At 43.6% G+C, this 21,417-nt stretch overlaps 1 protein-coding gene across 10 annotated transcripts in view; it reads left to right on the top strand.

Moving 5' to 3' along the window:
- The window catches only part of HDAC4 (histone deacetylase 4), a 186,954-nt gene that overhangs the window by 138,904 nt on the left and 26,633 nt on the right, over window positions 1-21,417 (top strand). For all 10 annotated transcript variants that reach the window (XM_015867781.2, XM_015867780.2, XM_015867787.2 and 7 more), the window contains 3 exons: window positions 6,441-6,574; window positions 11,881-12,001; window positions 16,617-16,663. In XM_015867781.2, the coding sequence (XP_015723267.1) occupies window positions 6,441-6,574; window positions 11,881-12,001; window positions 16,617-16,663 (302 nt within the window). The remainder of the gene's footprint in view (window positions 1-6,440; window positions 6,575-11,880; window positions 12,002-16,616; window positions 16,664-21,417) is intronic.

The raw sequence follows: 21,417 nt of genomic DNA on the forward strand, positions 1-21,417 counted from the left end.
GATTGGTCATCCTAAGGGACCTTGAGGGACAGACACCCTGTAGTCCAGACAGAAAATAGTCTGCAAAAATCAATAGAAATATAGCATAGTACTTTAATTATGTATCTCCAAAAAAATAGAGGACAAGCCATACACTGTGACAAGGCTGATTTAGATGCAAGGAGGAGAGATGCAGTGTTATTGAAAAAGGACGGCGTGCCAAATGCAGTATCTGTCAGCTGTATTTTCTGCACCTTCTCCAGTCCCTGCATAATCTCATGCCATAAGTTATCCAGTTCAGGCTTTGTGCCAGACTGCCCCTCCTTCCACAGCACTCTGCCTGGGAGTCTGTGCCTGTGGGTTAGGAGAAGTGAGGTTGAGTTGGTCAATCCAAGATGTCACTGTGGAGAAACAGAATGAAGAGCGTTTTCATAACTGTTCGGTCTTCATCTCCAAACAAAAATGACGAGTGCAATTCTGTACTTGTCTCACAAGAATCCGAAATGCAAAAAAGAAGCTGTTAGTCTCCCCAGAAAGATTTGAGATGTAAATCAGGGAGGGCTTACGAGTGCCTTTTTTCCCATCAAAATCTATTCTGTCTGTTCATAAGAGATAAAAGTAAATCATGTGCAATTTGTTGGGGGTCCACATTAGGTAATTAGGTGACCTTATTTTGAAGGTTCTGCCTTCTTCCCAGCATGTCAAGCTCTTATTTTGTGAATGAACATTTTGCCACGTGATAATACGCCCTGAGGGAAGGAGAAAAACATGCTTCAGTAAGGGCAACTCATTATTTATCCATTTAATCTTACTTAACCCACTCTTTGTTCCATCGTTAAGATCAGCACTGTGAATTAGATACTGATGGTATGCTGATAGTGATGCATTAAAGCTGACTTTGTTCTGTAGCTGTTAATTGCTGGGTGGGCAGCATGTGCAATCAGCTCTCTAGAAGACCAGGTAGTATCTAATTTTTGCAAATCAAGCTTTCAAGTCTCCATCTGCTGCTAATATTTAAGCTTTGAGTTTTAACAAGACTATGTTTCCAGTGTAGCCAGTTACAGCACCAAGATTATTCTAGCTTTTGGCTTTTACCAAGAGCATAAAGAAGGGTAATCCTCCAGCTCACAGTCAAACCAAGATGAAACTTGAGCATCTAACACTCTTAGACCCAAACCTTGCTGCTTTGAAAACAAATGGAAGCACGGCCCTACAGTAAGAGATTATTCTACTTCTCTCTCTTCCCTTCTCCTCCAGTACTGTAGTTGCCTTGTCAATCATGCACAAGACTGAGTATACAGTAATATTTCCCACCAGAGGATGTATGTTTCACTCAGATATGTGCCTCTGAATTTAATTTAAATTACGTGAGAATGTAACAGTAAGAATACGGATCTGGAGAAGGGTGCTGCATTGGATGGAGACTGTTATGATTTGTTTTCCTTGTACGGAAAGTTACAGCCTACAGTAAGAGCCTGCATTGCTTTTATGTAGTGTTCTACATGTATTTAAACCAGTGGCGAGGACATGAACAATGTATAGTTAAACTTCCTTTTTATGGCATTTATCCAGACTCCAAGGCCTTGATTTTTCCACTGCCTTGCATCTGATGCACATCTCTTCACTTACGATAGATGGATGGAGGAGGAAAAGCACAATTAACTGCTGCCAAGAGTGAAGGTGGTTCTTGGCACTTGCTGGCATTAGTAAACTGGAAGCCCTCCCCACACTCAGGCTGGAAATCTTTTGTTTCCTTCCCTTTTTAATTCCGAAGGAGGGATCTTTCAGACAAGCAGAGTTACTGTATTCCCCACATGCATTCTTACCCAGGCAAAGGGCTCGTTTAATTAACCAGCGGTATTTGCTTACAGTGGCAGGAAAAAAAAGAGCCTAGTACTCTGAGCATGCCAGCACAGAAAGGAAAGGCAGATATCTCAAATGTCAAGCATGTGTGCACTGCTGAGGCCGGTTCTGTTTTCCTGAAGCAGTCTGTAGTCTATCAGTGACTGTTTTTGGAGGTGGATACTAAAGCTTAATCGCTGGGATTGAACTTTTATTTGAAAGGCAGGAAATGAAAGCCTTGGGGATTTTTCAAAGCAAGCGATGCTGAAGTGCATCAGGCTTCTTTTTCATTGGAGAACCCATCTGTTTGATAAGTGGCTGCTTTAGAGACTGATTCTAACACAATTATGTGCTTTGGATTTTGGAGAAATGTAGATTTGAATACTTGTGATCACTTGGTGAGAGGGGTGTAAAAACAAGCCTCATTCAGTGGCCCTAATGAAGCCAGGAAGGTTACTCTAGACACAAATGTGGCTCCTACAGATCACTTATTGTCCAACAAAGAGATAGTTCATCTCTTCTGCATTCAGAATACTGTATAGAAAGAGCTAATGCTTTCTCTGGGCAGAATTAGGACCAGATAGCTTGTAATTCTGTTTTTGATATGTAATTTGCTTTCCTGTCCCTGTCAGTGGGTAGTACCTGAGACTTCAAAGGTAAAGAAAAACAGCAGCATGATGTACTGCTTAGACATGATGTACACATGAAAGTGAAAACAGTGCCCTCCCTGACTTCTTCAAGCAGTTCGTTTTGTGTCCTGAAGCGTGACATTAGATTTTCCTTCATAGCAGAATATGAAAAGCAAGTTAGTTGTTGAACTTGCCCTCACTAGCATGGGTAGTACCCCTGATTTTAATGAGTACTTCTGCGTGCAGTGTTCTACACACTTCAATAAGGCTTGGGCCATTAGTTTGCATAGCTCCAATTATCCAGTCTCTGATCTCCTGTGAAAACGGTACCACAAATTATTCTGATGTTCTGCTTTAAAGTACTTTTCATTTCTGATGAAGGCATTTATTCTCTTCTGAGCAGTGTGATATAATTATCTGAACCTCAAACCGTATGTTTGTTCTGCCAGGGAAGGCAAGTTGGTACTGTAGTGCTGACCTTTAAAAATGGCTGTCATGTCTGAAAGAGCATTGCTTCCAACATCACTTCCCTTAACTCATAACAGCCAATGGAATTCAATGTTTTAAGCTTAAATTACCAAGTTTTCCTTTGTGTATATGTCTTCATCTGAGTGTCCGCAGCCACTATAAGTAACCTGGAACATTTCCCTTCTCTCCACTGTGAGGAGACTGACTCTGGTGCTATCAGTGAATCTTTGGAGAAACTTTATAGCTCATCCAAACTACATAAACTCTGCTGTAGTGCTGCAGTTCCCATTAACTTCAGAAATAGAGATGAGTAAGCATCCTACCACCATGTTTTCCAAAACCTTTTCCTTGAACTCCTTTTTCTATCTCGTATTTAATAGGCCCGGTTAGTAAAATCCATTTTAGATGTACACGTGGATGTTAAAACACACCTGCATTTGCAGATGTGGATGAAGAGGTGCTGGTTTGTGTGTCTGGGGATCAAGCCCATGGGTACTTTTGTTTGCTCTCATCACTGTGGCACCAAGTAAGGTGAGCTAGTAAATGCCCCTGCCTGGTTCACCAGGCTTCTCCAAAATAACCTGGGAGGCCACTCACAACTCTGCTGCTCTGGAGGAAGCCAGGAGAGTGACTTAGAAGAGTGTAAGATCAATGCAAAAATGTGGATTTTCATTAGCTTTTATCAATGGTTTGATCTGTGTTGGATTCTGCCCTGCCAGTGTTACCCAGGCACAAAACAGGGAACAAGACATAAGCTGCTGATCTGGCTAGACATTGCTTTGATTGCATAGCTAGGGTTACATCCTGATGGTATTACAGGAGTTACTATTTAGAGCTTAGGAACTTGGGAAAGATGCCTTTAAAAAGAAACACAAATTGCTTATTCTTATACTTAGGATTTAAATAGCACTGGACCCCTTCTCCAAATGTGCAGTGAAGTCAGTATAATGCACTGTCTGGTTGTGACCAGTTCCCAAGAAGCAAAAAGATTTGCCAGAACAGCCGTCTGGAAGCCCAGGAGGCAAACAAAAACTGCTTAAAAAAATACTTATAACTGCTTGGAAATGCTTGATTCTTCATCAGATTCTAAGGGTGTGATACTGAATTAGCCTCAGGCTTAGCTACAGGATAGAATGTCCTTTCCAGCTTCTAGTTCTGCATGTTCCTGTATCATGTCTTACTTTCTCAATTTATATGAGTGGAATCATGGTGCACTTTCTCACCTGTTCTCCATGCAGCATGCTTTCCTCTTGCCCTTTTCTTTGGCCATCCACAGAATGCCCCACTTGTTCTGTCTTTTTGTGTATAGTTTCAGGCTTCTCTTTGTGCTGTCCTCACTACTGGAATGATTTGCTTTGGTATTTTTTTACTTGTTTTTCCAACAAGTCATTAGTAGTAGAAACTCTTGATTACACATGACAATATTTTTGCCTATTTCTTGTTCTAAACAGTTGACTTTAAAGCTTTCGAGCTGATAGCAAATCCCCACATTCACTTGCTCTGTAACAAGTTATGCTTTGAGCAGTGTTAGAAAGAACATCTCTAGTGGAGGATTCCAGTTGGACTTGTTCTGTCATTTACCAGTAGCTGAGCAGTGGCTCAGTGTATTCCTGCTGTGCTGCAGTACAGCCTGTCTCTGGCAAGGAAATCCACATGTCAGTGCCTTGAGAAGTTGCCATCCTGGTGCCGCTGACCCCAACAGCAGGATGATTCTGCTCTGAGTGAGTCAGGGGTGTACACAGGCAAGTCAGTAGCAAATTACTTGCTGCTCATGCTTCTTTTTGCTTAAACTCAAGGTTCGTTGAGCCTGAATATGTATGTTTAATATATACACATACACTCTTTTGCTTTGAATGTGTAACATGCAGTCGAAGTCCCTGTAGATGTGTCTGGAAGCCAGAGATGACAGAACTGCTTTCATTTGTCTAGTATCAGCACTTTACCCAAACCCACTGTAGACTCATGTGATCTTGGAAGATGCCTACATGGAGGCCTTTTGGATAGCAGATACTTGGTCAAAGTGCCTGACAGCCCCTGAAGATGACTTCATTAATTAATGAATTAAGCAGTTACAGACCTCACAGTGGTCTAAATAAACTGGAGGGGTTTCAAGGACATTTAGCCTTACTATTGGTCTTCACTTTCTCCTCTGACGGCATTGCAGTGCTTGGCTTAGCCCAGCAGCTCCTGATGGTGTTAGATGATGAATCAAACAGGGGAGCCCTTTACAGAGCACTGCAGCACAAACTTATTTAGCTGAACTTTGGCTAACCCAGAGCCCATCAATTCACCAGCACTCTGTTCATTTCCTAGAACTGGATGGCTTGTGTTGTTTTCCCTTTGCACTCACCTACAGCCAAGCAAGGAGCTGCCAGGTACCTTCCCTGAAGCACAATAGCTGAGTGTCAGCGCCAGAGTTTGCCTCAGAGGGGAAGGCCAAGTTTTGCAATGGCAGAACATGCCTGCACTCAGTCAGAAGGTGCAGTTCCTGCTCCGGTCAGGCCTGCTAGCTGGAGTTTCATGCTCCATGTGTACTCAGAGGCCTCTTTGAACTCCTTGCAGCTGCAGATTTTGCTGTTTATCAGTACTTCAGCTGCTCACCTGAGGATGGCTCAGGTAGGCCTTGCAAGCTGCCTTGGCGCTGCTGGGCCCAGCATAGGCACATTCCAGTGGGATTTAGGAGGATCAATGCCCGGCTGAAGGGAAGGGTAGATTGGAGCATTTCACTGTGTCTCTTTGCATAAGGGAAGAAAAATGTTGTGTCACCGGGAGTGCATAGCTATGAAAGAACTGCTGGCTTTGTTCTGTGAAACACTGGCAGTGAAATTGCAGCTCCTGTTCCAAAACTGTGCCCGGGCAGCTCCAGAGCATGAAGCAGTCTCCCACGCTGCTGTCATGCCGTAAATAGCTGCAGTGCAAAGGGGATTTAGCTAAATACCTGCATATTGTGCTGAATAATTATGCCCAAGTGTGTTCTAACAGTCTTAATTAGTGTGTTGTCAAATAACGTTGATGCAAAGACTTCAGCACTTACTTGTGTTATGAAACATAGTGCCTGCTAATGACTTCTTCCTTCTTGTTTTTAATCCCAAACCCTAGAGTCATTTTAGCAGCAATTATTAAAGTACCCAGTGGATGAGTTGTAAGTCAACCCCCTTCTAAATCGTGTTCCAGCTCTGGCACTCTGCACTCATATGGATGCTGTCAGCTGTCACCTCCTTCTGTCACTCTCACAACCTGAAGTGATGATGGTGACTCATTTCTTTTCCGTATCTGTTGAGATTTCTAAAGGAGGGGATTGCTGCAGGCTTGGTTCTGTTTCAAAGCAGCTGCCCATCTCCTTTTCTGGCACCTTGGACTGTCATCCCTTAGAGCTCTGTGGCTCCTGGTGAGACGTGTGAGTATTCAGGTGAATGCAAAGTGCTGTAGACCAAAAGGGGGAAAAAAAAGTTTTTTTTTTCTTCCATATATCTGGCAAAATAGTTTCATTCACTTAGAGTAATTCTGTAACTTCTGCTGCAGGCCTTGTCTATGACACCTTGATGCTGAAACATCAGTGTACCTGTGGAAACACAAACAGCCACCCGGAGCACGCGGGGAGGATCCAGAGCATCTGGTCCCGGCTGCAGGAGACAGGTCTCCGTGGCAAGTGCGAGGTAAAACAAGCACCAGCAAGGGGGGCAGGGTGGTGGGCCTGGGTGAGAGAGCACCTGGTTTTCCTGGCGGGTTGCACTGGTGGATTATGAGCAACATCAGGGGTCAGGTTCTGGTTTGGAAGGTAGAGTGTGTGTGTGTGTGTGTGTGTGTGTACCGAACCCGCAGCTCGGACTGCTGATTGCTACCTGGATGTGCAAACTTTATACTGCATTCTGGCTTTATCGTTTTATAGCACCAGCTGTTGGCAATGTTTTGCCATATGTGGCTTAAATTTAATCCATACCTAGATGGCTGTTTATGCTTGTGTGTTTGCTTGTCAGCAGTGCTTTTCTAGCAGTCTGATTTTGTTGCATTGCAATGACTGTTAACATTTTGTGAGATGCTGGAGAAGGCTCTTGCCCGATGTGATCTGTAGAGTTTGCATTGAAGCTGCTCATGCAGTTCTCAGCCCTATTCCCTGTTACCTGGAAGTCCTTATCAACTGTTAGATTTCGAAATGGCCAAATATAAGAGCATAATATGAAGTGACCATGTCATCTCATATTGTTCCAATCATAACAGGAGCTGGGGAGCAAAAAGTTTATTTCTCAGAGGTTTCATAATTTTGTTTTTAGTATTCTCTGATGATTAATGATCAGCCTACAGTGAAAACACTGAAAAGAATGAGGGTAGGTGGATGCAACTGAATCTTGTTCCCTCACGGGTGGTTAAATTAATTTTCTTGGACATGCATGTCTTAAGAGCAAAGCAAACTATGTGAAAAGTTGCTAAAACAAAAAGCCTAGTGTTTAGTAATTATTATTCATAGCCAGTAGTGATGATGATAAATTAACACTGTTCATCATTTCTCTGAGCATCCGAGGGGTTTGAATCACGCTGTAAATATGAGTTATGTCAGCATCTGTCTAGAAGGATTTTCTGAGCAGTCAGGAAATACATCCACGTGGTGGCAGCATTGCCATTAGATAAAGCTCCCCCATCATAAGCTTATTTATCCTTCAGCTGAGTAAGGGAGAACTTCAGAACTGTTTCAGGCTATGGAGACCCATGTCGTTGAATTCAGAGATTACTGTCTCTGATAAAATAAAGCACCTCACTGCTGTGTAGCTCCTCTGGTTAGAAGTCATATTTAATTCACACTGTGGTAGTTGCCTTGTCTCCTACAGTTCTGTAATATGTGAAGTTGCTCATTGTGTGATCCCAAGCCACTGTTGTTTTCCTCAAGTTCCTTCAGATTGGTCTTGCAGTAGGAGCTGGTTTTGATGCTCACCTGCTTTCCACCCGTGTTTCCCTTATGACCACTGGTGAAAATCAGCTTCATCTTGACTCTTCCCTTTACCAAAAGCATTAGATATGTAATGCTAGCTTCCTGCTGCCTTTCCTAGAGACCTGACCTGCCCTTTCTGGATACCCAGCCCCACTTTTCTTCCCCATTCCTTTATACCCACTGTCCCCTACTCCTCCACATTCAAATTTGTTCTTTATCCAGGCTGTGTGAGCACAGCCTTTCCCTCTCTCTCCATCTCCTCCCTCCCAGCTTGCTTTGCTGTTCTGCACTTGATAGGATTTTTCCTGCAGCTGCAGACACTCATTCACCTTCTGTTGTCCTTGACCAAAGTATTACATTTCCATGTTGCAAAGCCATTTGGTCATTCCTTGTCCTAGTTCTAGGTTTGTGGCAACTGCAGCAAGTCATCAGCAACAGCAGGGTCATGGCAATCAGCAGTTTGCTAGGTGGTGTTTGCATGCCTTTTTTCCTCAGCTCCTCTTTTATTGTGTTATATTTTAGCCAGTGTTGGTGACAGTTCTGTGTGCACTTACACCCGCAGTTGCAGGTATGTTGTCCTGTGCCACAGACAGTTATGAGCCAGATAAATAAGCCCAAAGGCCTGTTGAGAAAGATATTTGTGATTATGTAGCTAATCCATTTATTACAACTTGTGTTTATAAAAGGACAATTTGAAAATCAAAGTTTCCTTATTCTTGTGTTTCCTTTTGCTTCCTGAGCAGCCCTTTGCTGTGGTCTTGGTTGTGGGTGTAGTCTGATTCTGTGAGCAGCAAGTGTTAGATAGAAATGGATTAAAACAGCACCCTACATAGCAAATAATCCTATGTGCCATGTATGGGACCACACAGCTCCGTTGGGACCCTCATTCCTCTTCCAGAAGCAGCTCAACACTTGGTCCCCACTTGGTCTCTGTGTCTGTCTCCTGGAAATGTTCTTTTGGTGGCTCTGTTGTGCACGTGCCTGGTGCCAGAAAAGGGCTCACAGATAAATATTTCTTTATGCATGCAAAACAAAAAAAGAAATGCATGCTTTGATATTTCAGATATGTGAAAACCCATTTTCATCGAGCAACCCAGGAAGCTCCTGCACAACCCGCCAAGCGCCGAGTTCCTGTCATTTCTCTTGCAGGCAATAGAAAGGATCCAGAAGGGGCATGAATATTTTTAGAACAGAAAAAGCAGAGCACTTCCCGCCCACCCACTCCCCTCATTTTTCAGCAGTGAAACAGATACGTATTTGCTGAAGCTGTCCAAAAACCATTTTACATCCAGCTGAGGGGAAGATGTGCAGCACATTTGAAGTGTGATGGGTAAAAGGTCCAACAGGTTTGCATGAGTTTCATGATGACCCTTTGGAGTGGAAGAAGTTGTCCAAGCTTAATGACATCCGTGGTTTGGAGCATGGCTTGTTTAATTAAGTTAGCTTAATAAAATACGGCAATTACTCTGGTATATGTTTGGAATTTAAAAGCAACAATTATACTAATTGAAGCAATCGCAATAAAATAGGCTCTCCCTCAAATGAAAACCCACAATTGCTGTATAGCGTAATCCTCCCAGCCTTCATCAGAAGCACAGGAAATCAGTAGGTTTTGTTGTGTGTTTTGGACATAAACAAACCCTCCGACTGCCTGACCAGGATTGAGAAGAGTTAGTTCCTGAGTCTGTCTCCAGGCACATCTTGGCATCAATCCTGTGCTGTTCAGACTATGAGCACTGCTGGCTGAAGCCCTCGGGTTAATTAGAGCTGCAGAGGACAGACGTGGAAAAATAGAGCTTGGGCTGGGCCATCTGCTGGAACAGAGATTCACACAGAGCTCCTGACAATGCATGATGCTCATGTTTGGCTTGAAGGCACGATCAGTCGCTGCTCTGACACTGCAGAACTGCTGGGCATCAGCCTTGCACCAGAAATTTCTCATTGCACTAAGGCAGTGCTGGTGGCTTTGTTGCTATTTCATGGCTTCATGTTGCACAGAGGGAAGGGTGTAGGTGGGACAAGATCTGGGTCGCTGTCCCTCAAGTTTTATGTCCTTTCCTATTGAAACATCGTTGGGTGAAAGGGTGTATAAAATGTGAACCAAGAGAGTAGCAGTTTGGGGTTTGAAATGAGAGAAAACTAGGTATGAAGAAATAGAAGGAAGCACCAAGCAGCATGAGAGACATTGTGAAGGTCAAGTTCCGTGCAGAAGAAGGCACAAAGGAAGTGGATAAAGAGTTCCATTAGGGTTAAGAAGCCAACTCCTGAGTTCTGACAGCCAGGAAGTGGGCTAGGCTATAGGGGTGTTAATGCAGAGTGAGAAGCTGGATAGAATCATTCAGGTTGGGAAAGACCCTTAAGACCTCAAGTCCAGCCATCCCCAAATGCTGAGTCTACCACTAACCCATGACCCTAAGCACCACACACACACATCTCTTAAACACTTCAAGGGATGGAAGTCTTCCTGTGCAGCCCTTTCCAATGCCTGAGCACCCACTCAGTGAATAACCAATTGAAAACTCCTCTGGCAAAACCATTTCTTCTCATCCTGAGCACTACAGAGTGCTCTGACTAACCAAGTATCAGGTTAAGAGCTCTTGAAGAACTGCTCAGATTTGGAGCATGGACAGCACACTGAATGACATGTTGTGATAGGTTTGGAAAAACCATCCTCCATATCTGAGGAATGTTTTGTTCCTTCTTTAGTCTGGGTGGGGATTGAGTTCATTTTCTGGGTATCTTTGCATTAGAACTGAGGATGAAGATATTGGTGTGTGAAGTGAGAGGTAAGAATGGTGCAAAAGCATCCCAGGCACAGTCCTGGGCAGTCAGTTAATATTTGCTATGCCATTGCTTGTTTCAATAAGAAGCAACTTTTTCCTCACATGCATTTCACTGGAAGCACATAAGAAACTTCTCCATCCTCGCAGCTTCCATTCCATTCATACTGCTATGAGGGAGGGAGGTCCCCACACCCTGATGCAGAGCACAGACCTTCGATGGGCTTGTAGGGCCACCTTTGTTAACCAGGAACATCCACAAAGGAGCTGGCACCTTATTGCAGCGGGCGGCTGTTCTTGTGCATCCACAGGATGCCAAGAAATACAACCAACTATTTCTGTCTGTCCACTAAATGTAGCAGCTGAAAATGGGTCAGTACGTCTCGTTCAAAGGGAAGGAATTGGCATGTGGGCAAAAGGGAAGCTGTAAAAGCCTCTAAGGGTAACTGAGAGAGGCTTACCATGAACAAAAAAGGAAGACAGGATGAAAGCTCAAGGGGGATTTGCCAGATATTTCCATCCCTTCTGGGTCTAGCATTTTTGTGATTATTGCCTCTTTAATGGGATGGTATATTTTTGCCTCATCATTAACCCCAGGAAATGCTAGGTGGTGGAGCAGAGCACAGAGAAAATGAAAGAGGAACTGGAGAGCAGAGATGCCAAAATTACGAGAGCCAGAGCGCACGAGCACTCCTGCAGTGCTTTGATTTCTGCTGCCTTATGGCTGAAACGCCTTCACAAAGGGATTTCCTGCATGCTTTGAAACACGTGATGAGGGCTTCTGCTGAAGTTTAGAGATGCAATTCCCTCAGGTTTATTTTGCAGACCATGCTGGGTGCATGGAGGGGCTGGTGACAGGGGCTGTGCAGTGCACAGGCATTTGCGTGCAGACACTTTCCTGCACAGACCATGCAGCACATGCTAGGTGACAAGGGACTGCTTTTGTTCTACTACTTACATAGAAAGAAAGCAGTATTGTGAAGTAATTCTGTTTATCTTTTTTTTTTTTCTTTTTTTTTTCTTTTTGGAGAGATGAGTGCATGCAAATTTCTGAAGCAAAACCAATGCTATTTCAAAGTAATTCCTTCCCCTCTCTCCAGCGACCACCTCTTGCGTTACCTCAAGCCTCAGCACTTGTTGACTGTGAATATTCCCCTCGCCACCATTTTGGAGGCAGTTGCAAGCTCCCAGTGCAAAAGACAATGAGAGCTGAGCATTAAACCAGTGATCTCATCGCTCCTTTTCTTTCCTCTTTCAGTGCATTCGTGGAAGAAAAGCAACTCTAGAAGAGCTGCAGACAGTTCACTCGGAAGCTCATACGCTGCTGTATGGCACAAACCCTCTGAACAGACAGAAACTGGACAGCAAGAAACTTCTAGGTATTGTTCACTGTGGGGTGGGCTCCCCTTCCTGACCCCCAGCATTCACACTACTGCCCCAGTTCTGGTGACCCCTTAGTCCCACTGGTGTGAAAGGTGGGCACTTGGTGCTCCCACCAGCCCCAGCTATAGGCAGTTACCAAGACAATTTTTCCCCCACGACTGTCAGCATTGCCTTGAGTTATACATCTTCCTTTCTTTGGGTAGATCCCTAAGTCTCAGCTAGCTACAGCTTCCTTGACTGAATTCCTTCGAAACCTAAAACCAACCTCACTGAGGAGAAAAGATAATTTAGAGTCTGTTATATCTTTGCACAGTCTGCTCTCTGTGTTAGAAGGCTCTCCTTTGCCTGATAGGAACCGGAATACCCTGCTAAGGACCTGGATCTGCAGCACCAACCAGCTGCACAGACATCAACAAATAGATGTCAGGACTGTATGGATAATCCACAAGAAAGATGCAGGGGCCTCTTAGATAGTCCCGCATTTGTTTAATTTTGGACAAGATTGTTTATTCCTTTCACTGGGGACTGGATCTTCCTGAAGCAGGGCTGCTTCTGCTATAGAATGTAGACTTTTTTTCCTTGCAGACTATCTAGAGGATGGTTGTTCAGATAGCTGTTTCCAACCAGAGCAACCAATTCACACTGATTTTGGCACCTTATCATCGTGGAGCATCTTCTTCTCCCTTTGCTTTTTCCTCATCACAGCAGGAGGTAATAGGCTGGAGGGGCAGTTTGTGAAGTTCTTCTGAAGGGATCAGCAAAAAGCCAGTTCTGGAATCTAGAAGTTTACAATGTTTATTTTGGGATTAGCTTCACTTTGAATGATATAAAAAGAGGATTAACTTGATGACCTGCACATTGCAGTAGTCATAGCAAAAGAGCTGGAAAGATTTTTGCAACATATTCAGTATGTACATTAGATCCCCGAAGAGGAAAGCTATTAGCCAGTTGTTTAAACATGTAATTAGCACTGTATTTATAGCTGAGTTGCCCATCTCTTTAAAACCCAGAGAAATGAAAAATAGACATCTCTGGCTGAATGATAGTGCAATTAGTATATACAGTTTAAGAAATTTATGATGTCATATCCTTGGTTGTGTAAAACTCCTGCTTTGCGTAAGGCGTATCCATCAGTCCAGAGAAACAGGGTATAAATTTCCCCTGCAAATCTAAGAGGGCTCCTCATCTGCACTTGCACCACCTTCACTCTGACTGATGGTGATGAAGCAGAGCTGAAGATGATGACCTGTCCCCATGGATTCCTCATGGCAGGATGCAGGCAGTCCTTCAGCACTGTTGGCTTCACCGACCTGGATCAGGTAGGATTGGAAGAAGCTATGGATCACCCTACACTCACTCCTTCAGAAGCAGCTTAAAGTCAATCATTTGACACCCCTTGCAAGATGTAAATACATTTTTAGAGTGGACTGGGGTACTTCTAGTTCAGATGTCACGTCCTCTCGAAATACTTGGTCATTCCCATTCAACTCTTGGCACAATCCATATCAATAATTCCACAGGTGGGTTTGCAGGAAGAAAGTTTATTGAGATTCCCACATTTTGGTTGAAACAAACCCATTTAGGGAACTCTACCCTTGAGTACTTCAGTGGGTTTGCTGTGCACCCCACATGTCTTTCAGTTACATGTTTTAAAATAGAGGAAATTAAGTTTCCTCTGGTGAATAAAAATAGTTCTAACACCTGAGGGCATTCCAGTACAAAGAGTTGCATACTTATGTGTAATTTGCAAAGAACATTAAGTTGTCAAAGGGCTGTACTCCTGATAAATCAGTTCCAAGAATAACCTATTTGTGGGTGAGACCAGAGTTTGGCTGAGGCTACAGCTGTGGCCTAGCATTGCCCAGCAGCTTTTCTATTACTGTTTGAGGCTGAAAACGTAGAGAGAACATTGAGATTGTTAGTTGCAAGGGATTTTTAGTAGCACTTAGCTGAGCTCACAGCAGAGCAATTCAGTCCCAGAAACCAGTACTTGTTGGCAAACCTGTTTGCTTCCATAGTTCTGGGCTGGAACAGAGAGAACAGCTTCTGATGTGTTGGGAATCCCCCCAAGAAGGGTGTATGTATCTGTACACAGAGGTAAACAAGCCTGTAAGCATCCCCTTCTTCAGCTGTGCTCTCTTTTTGAAAGTTTAAAAGGCTTTTAAATGTACCTAACAGCTTTATGGGGTTCTTATAAATACATTTGTGGGCTAAATGTATGGCAGGTTTGAAGTCTGAGACCAAAGCTTCGCATGAGGCTCACATATGAAAATGTTAGCTTGGAAGACCTGAGTGTCTTGACACCTATATGACTGCGATGGGGTAACTGCCTCTGTATAAGCTCTTTGCCTTTGATATGTCTATAAGCAAGAAAAGGTATGAGAAAACTCAGCCTAGAAGGAAGGACTTGTAAAGCTGAAAGGTGAAAACAAGGATTGCTTGGAGCAGAAGGAGACATCTTCCTCCTACCTGCACGGTCTCCCTGAGCAACAGATACGAGGCCCTGGGGCTGGAAACAAATAGAGTGCCTGGATATCAGACAGAGCCCAGGATGCAGTAAGCATGTAGTACAGGTCCAGCCAAAGAATCATATTAAAACTAGTTCTGCCAAAAAAAAAGTCTTGGTAATTGGGACTCCTTGCTGGGAGGCACTGAGGCCCCGAATTTGCCACCAAAAATAACCTCTCCAGAGCAGTTTGCTGTTATCTGGGGGCACATGTCACAGATGTTAAGAAGACTCTATCACATCTGAGGTAGAGATCATACCACTCTCAGCAAGTTTGCTGATGATACAAAGCTGAGAGGAGTGGCTGACAAAACCTGAAGGCTGTGCTACTGTTCAATAAGACCAAGACATACTGGACAGTTGAGCAGAGAGGAGTCTGATGGGGTTTAATAAAAGCGAATGGAGAGTATTGCACCTGGAATAAGCACGTACATCGCTACAGGTTAGGGGATGACCTGCTGCAGAGGAGCTCTATGAGGAAGGACGTGGGGGTCCTGGTGGGCCCCCCAGGCTCCATGGCTCTGGAACACCTCTAGGGATGGTGACTCCACCACCTCCTCGAGCAAGCTATTCCAATACCTCACCACTCTTTCTGAGAAGAAATTTTTCCTAGTGTACAGCCTGTACCTCCACTGGTACAGCGTAAGGCCCTCCCCTTTTCTCCTATCACCAGTCACATGGGAGAAGAGGCTGACCCCCCTTGGGGCATCAGGGATCTTTGCTGTGTATATCAGAGGGGCTTGAAGGTGGCAGGCTGCACAACTCTACCCCTGGAAAGGTTGCTTTAGCCCTTGAAAGTCTCAAGATGAAGAATATGAATCCATTTATCATTTGACACTGTGGAGCTTTGAAACCTGTTGAACAAGCTTAAATCCAGGCAAATAAGGCTGCTTTTAATTTGAGGATAGCAATCATAAATTGTAGTCAAGAAGATAAATATTGAAATAATAGGTGAATTAGCAGTGAAAGATGTGACAGGAGGTCTAAAGCAGGATGAGCTAAGAGTTTTCATGTGGATCTAATCACAGAGTGAGTCTCACTGTGCACTCAGGTTGATAATACAGATGCACTAAGTCCACTCCCAGTCGAGAGACAGTGTATGTGTCTGCAGTGCATTTGACACTAGCGTGGTCCTCAGCAACGTGTGCCTGCTTTCACAACTAATTTATGCTCAGCAAAGATGCTGGTTGACACTGAAGGGAATTTTTTCTTCCAATATTGGCATGAACAGAGCCGGAACCTGGTTTGGTGGAAAAAAAACCAACTCATCCCAGTTTGTTTAACTGTTAGCATTCATTAGTTTTAAAGAGGTATCAGGCAAATGAATCTGGCACTGCACTGTAGATCTTTTATGGTGCTCACACGTGCATATGTTCTTCTCCCTGCTTGCCCGTTGTGCATAGATACACATAAAAGACATGTACAAAGGGTAGCAATAGAGACATGAGAGTTCTCAGTGCACGGTTTATAAATATGCAACGTTTTCAATGGATAATATTGCTGCTACACAAGCTGAGGAAGTGATGTTAGACTCATTATAGTTACAGAATTATTTCTGCAGATGGCTTTCTTCATTTTTTCCCAAATTATTAACGTTGGCTTTGCTCTTTCAGTTAAAAACATGTTGCGTTTGCTTGCCACCGGTTTATTTTTTGTCTGCCTATCTTTTATGAAGACTCAAAAGTCCTCTAGTGCCTGTGCAGATGACTGATAATTACAGGGTTTTCAAGATTTCCATCCTCTTTCAGTTGAAAGTGGTTAAAACGTTCACCTCAGACATGCTGAGCAGTCGTTGGTAGCATCTCAATCATTTATAGGCAGCATGATTGCCTGAAATGTGGAACAGTGCAGAACTGTTGCATAAAGATGGGTGATTTATAGAAGGCTTTTATGTCAGAGAGGCTTTTGAACATGTCCAAGTGTGTATATTGTTTATGCGCACGTTGTAATATAATGGGCTTGGCTGCGTGTCTTCTGAAAATTGCAAGAAAACCGTGGTCTGTTACTGTGCTCAGAAAGATTTCAGCATTGCCATAAAATTGGACCGCAATCTGGTGAACTTTGACTTTTTGACTTACTGGATATGTATGTTTTTTTTCCTACAGGTTCTCTAACGTCGATGTTTGTCAGGCTTCCTTGCGGTGGTGTCGGGGTGAGTACTCTCTTTAATGTGTAAATAATGTCCTGTTTGTTCTCTGAGTCCCATCGGTAACAAAAATCGATGCTTTGCATTCCATCAAGTGGGTAATTGCTACCAGATGTTCTCCATAAACAGGGTCTGCCTGGGGTGTGGGTTTGCAGTGACAGCCTCACGTGCCTTTCTTCAAAAGCAGTGCGATGATTTTAAACTATTTGGAGCACTGAAGCGTGGGTGACATTCATAGGCATGTTTCGTCTTTGGCTTTGGGGACAAAAAACCTCATTTCCCAGGCAGTGATGTTTAATGTCTAAGAGGTTACTGAATTTTAAAGCAGCCTTTGAATCCAAAAGTGCGCCACAACCGCACAGAAAGCAGAAAGCTGCTTGTGCTTCCTGGGTGTTTCATGTTTGGTGTTGGTGCTTCAGAGCTGCCTGTCTCGTAGCGCAGGTGGAAGATTTAGTATTAAAATAGTGATACTGAAGGACAATGTTTAAGAAGTTTCAGTTAATAGTGATTTGTTTGCATCTGGGCTGTGTTATTGTCCTGGAATGACAAGTCTCGCAGTGTAATCTTTGAGGGTTAAATTGCATTTGTCGGTATTCAGCGTCATTCATTTTTTTGAGGCTGAATTCTGAAATAAATGACTGAAATATTCATCCATCCATCACAGAACATTATTTTTCATCTGTCAAGATTTCATATAGTTAAAACAACACCCAAAAAAAGACATTTATTCCCCAAAGACTGAAAAGAGGGAATATCATTCCAGTGCCTTGTGCTGAAGGTTTGGGTTTATTGTTTGGAGCCTGAAACCTTGAAAGTTTTCCTTTCAGCTCCATGGTTTGTGTGCAGGGTGACACTAGAAAAACCCTCATAGAGCAGGAGGGGGAAAAAAGAATGAGAAGAGACAATAAAAGGCACTGTGTTTGAAAATTCACAGCGGTAGTTCTTATGCATAATTGTAGCTCGTGAGGTTGAATTCGGAGGTCTGGATTCTGTTATGGAAATGAAACAAAATTGTTTTCTTCCTGAGTCTTTGCAAAATCACTGCTTTGAAAATTATCCCGTCAGGAAAAAAAAAGAAGAAGAATCGGCGTTTATTCGTACCGCCACAACTGAGCGCTCGTAGAGATATTTTATTTTGTATTGTAAATATGCTGCAGTCTTCCTAATTCATGACAAATTTTTGGCTGGAGTATAAAAGGTTTGGATTTACCCTGCCCTGCAGTCAGGCATGCCATTCAAAGCAAAAAAAATTATCATTTGCAAATGAAGACTGAATGGTAACAAGTAGAGACAGTGCCTGAGCCTAACACGGTCCCACAAGTGTTGCATTAAGTCCTAAATCAGGGCAGGAAGCACCACGGCGCTGCTATTCCTGATACGCTGCTGATAAAGATACTACTTGCTGATTGCTGGACTCCACTGAGCCTTAAATATGAAAAAAAAGTTTTCCACTTCTCTGCAGCGTTTCAGTCATCCCAACAGATGCTTTCAAGTTACGTAGGAAGAGCTTTGTGTAACCAGTAACTTACCAGTCATCAACAACGCGCTTGTCAGGTTTTTCATAGGGGAAAAAAAACAACGCACTGTGGTTGTTTTTGCTTGTTTTTCCTTCCCCCGGTTCCATTGGAAGGCAGCACGAGCTCTTTGTGAGGTTCTGCTTGCAGGAGAGCAGATTCCTCACTGCTTTTGGGATGCATTTCTGATGAGTATGTGTGCTGCAGCTATTTATCTGTGGGGAAAATGAGGCCACGGCATGCAGCGATGGGCTATAGCACATTGAGCACTATGCACTTGGGTGGATTGAAGTGCTTCCCCCCTCCTTTGGGGCAGGAGATCTGCACACTGCTCCTTTCAATCCTGTTTTCTGCTGTCCTTCAAAGTGTGAGATCTGTCAAGAAAGCTGGCTTAGCAACACGTTGCGTGTTTATTGAAGAAATACAGGGAAAACTGCAGTCTTTGTTAGCATGCCAGCTCTGTCAGACGCATTGCTCTTGGTTTGATTTGCTATGGGAAAACGTTGGAAGAAGCCCTACAGTGGGATTTTAGTCAGGCCACAGAGCACGCCTCTCAGTAGCAGATGAAAAACAAGTTATTTTCTGCATCAAAGGGGATGACGAGACGTTTTTGAGATGTGTATGATATTTTTTTTGAAGAAATAAAATGACTTTAAAACATCTGAGCCCAGGGTAAAATATCAGTTGTGGAGAACTGCAGTGAGAGAGGAAGTATGATGCAAGCCTGAGAAGTTTTCAGCATGTGAAGACTGCTGAGAGATCGAGTGCTTGTTATGGTATAATTGAATAATCTTAAATTGACTTAGCAAGAATGCTTGGGGGTTCTGCTGCTGTTGGCGGGCTGTGAGGTGTCAGTATGGCTCCTTTGATGGATTAGGAGCATCAGAGCTGTATTTTGACCCTCCTTTATTCAGGAACACCAGGTTGGCAGAACTCGACTTGCTTTTAAACAGTCATCAGTCTTCGTTTTGTCTTTTACTTACAAGCTGAGGAGGTTGTGGGGACGCAGCCCTGGCAGTGTCAGAAGTTGGTGTGAGCTCCAATCACTTTGCACTGGTTTTACTGGTAAGGGAGCATCAGGCGCACGGGATGATCCAAGCACCTGTGGGACATCTGGTTTGTAGCCCAGAGCTGAAGGAGAAGGGATTTATTTCAAGAGAAGGGTAGTTTTCTCTGACTCTGTCACTTCATAAGTGCAGCCTGGTGAATAATTCATGGGTCACCAAGGCAGTAGACAGCTTTCCAGCTGGCTGACTGCTTCATAAGGAGGATTTGATCCAGAACACTCAATAGTGTTCTGGCAAATGCTTGCCAGGGGGCTAACGTGATCCATAAAGAAAAAAATAAAGGTTTAAAAAAATCAGGCTACTGTGGAGTAAGTTGAGAGCAATCCTCTTTTGGATACGTCACTGATTAGAAGATAGGAAGCAGCAGACGGAATTGGTCTGTAAGCACATGCAGTTTGCTGGTGATGGTATGGAATTTACTCGGGGCCATGAAAACAAAAGCAGACTGCAGAGAAATATTGGTGACACCAGAACACAAAGCTAAATAGTAAGGCAGTGCACAAAATGACATGGCAGTGTCGCTTTGCCTTTTCATCTCCTCATTAGTGCTGTGAGTTAGGGTTAGGGTTAGGGTTAGGGTTAGGGTTAGGGTTAGGGTTAGGGTTAGGGTTAGGGTTAGGGTTAGGGTTAGGGTTAGGCTGCTGTGGCATTGCTCAGAACTTTGCTCAGGCCTGCCAGGTGTTCTGGGGCAAGCAGATACATCAGCTTTTATGTTCTACTTTAAACGATGAGGGGAAGCTGTGAATTTCCACTGATTCTTTGTGCTAGCACAAGCGTTCCAGCAGGAGTTTTGTGAAGGTTTAGGGCAGATCAGTTCAGCACGTGACACCTTTTGATCTCCTTTCTAAAACAAAGTCAGAGCGTCACGAGATCAATGAGGAAAGATTGTTGTATGGTTGGAAACTTGGTTCTTTTCCTCCTCAGTTTGTTTAATACAAGGAGAAGCCCTCACATCGTCATAGCTGACACTAAGAAACCTCCCCACCTGCACATGTCCCAGTCCTAGCAGAGAAGGAAGAAACCACAGAACCTCTTGTATCAACAGATGTGAGCTCCGATTTAAACAACAGTCATTTATTCCCACTGATCTTCAGCAACATCTGCAAGAGCAGTATTTTCACTTAGCGCCATTACCTTCACTTCTCCGCAGCACACACACTTTTCTTAATCTATGGCTTACATGCACTGAGCCTGAGATAATCCAGGATAATTAGAAGAGGATTTTAGCAAAAGGCTTTGAGAGTCTGTAATTTAGTGCATGTAATCTAGTGATTCTTACTGATTTTGATCTCTTCCAGAGGTTCTTGTCCTGTTTTTGATTGCAAGCTCATGTTTAGACTGTAAAAAGTCTTCACCCTTTTCCCTCTGCTTTGCAGTCCCTTGCCGTCGTCTGTCACTGTATTTTCCTTGTTGTAATGAAACCTTTTTCTTTTAAGATCCTCCTTATTTTGTTTTGAAATAGCTGCCTTAGCAGTGCATGATTTAGTGCATGGTGGTGTGAGGAGGAAGCTCATTGGGTATATTGTTAAAGATTTCGTATTTATAAGGAGGGAAAAGTTCTTTCATGTTTTGCTTAGAAACAGACATTCTTCTTAAAAGAAAACCTCCATCAAACTGACCTTCCCTCATCATTTGCTAATAACTGTTCATGCTGCAAAGGCTTTAGAGCCTGCAGCAGGTCCCAGGAGCTGAATTCCCTCTCCCCACGTCTGAAGATCCCCAGCTCTCCTAACAGTCCGTGAAGCAGAATCAGCAGCTCCTCTGGCTTTAGTATGACTCTCAAGGAAACAAGCATGCTTATCCACTCCTCATCCAGCACGTGTGGAAGTCTCGGTATCTCTGACGCAGTTGAATCCTCCAGTTTGGGAGAGAAAAAGAGAAATATACGCTCTTAGATCAACAAAAGGCAAGAAATATGCTTCCTCTCTCTGTAAAGTCCTTCCAGATGGTAAAGCTTGATGTGCTGTCCCAGCAACAACTCCTGTGATGGCAGCTACATCAAAGGGCTCGTCGATGGGGAAAGCCAAATAGCTTCTCTCTGTAACGAACAGGAATGATGGAGGGGTCAACAGCAGCCCGAGCACCGAACAGCAGCAGCTTTAGAGCCGGAGAGCAGCTCAGCTCGGGGCCACATTAATAACATTTTCCACCATGGCAGAGACTACACCCCTCTGCTGCA

The sequence above is a fragment of the Coturnix japonica genome, chromosome 7 (assembly GCF_001577835.2).
Source record: "Coturnix japonica isolate 7356 chromosome 7, Coturnix japonica 2.1, whole genome shotgun sequence".
Lineage (NCBI taxonomy): Eukaryota > Metazoa > Chordata > Aves > Galliformes > Phasianidae > Coturnix > Coturnix japonica.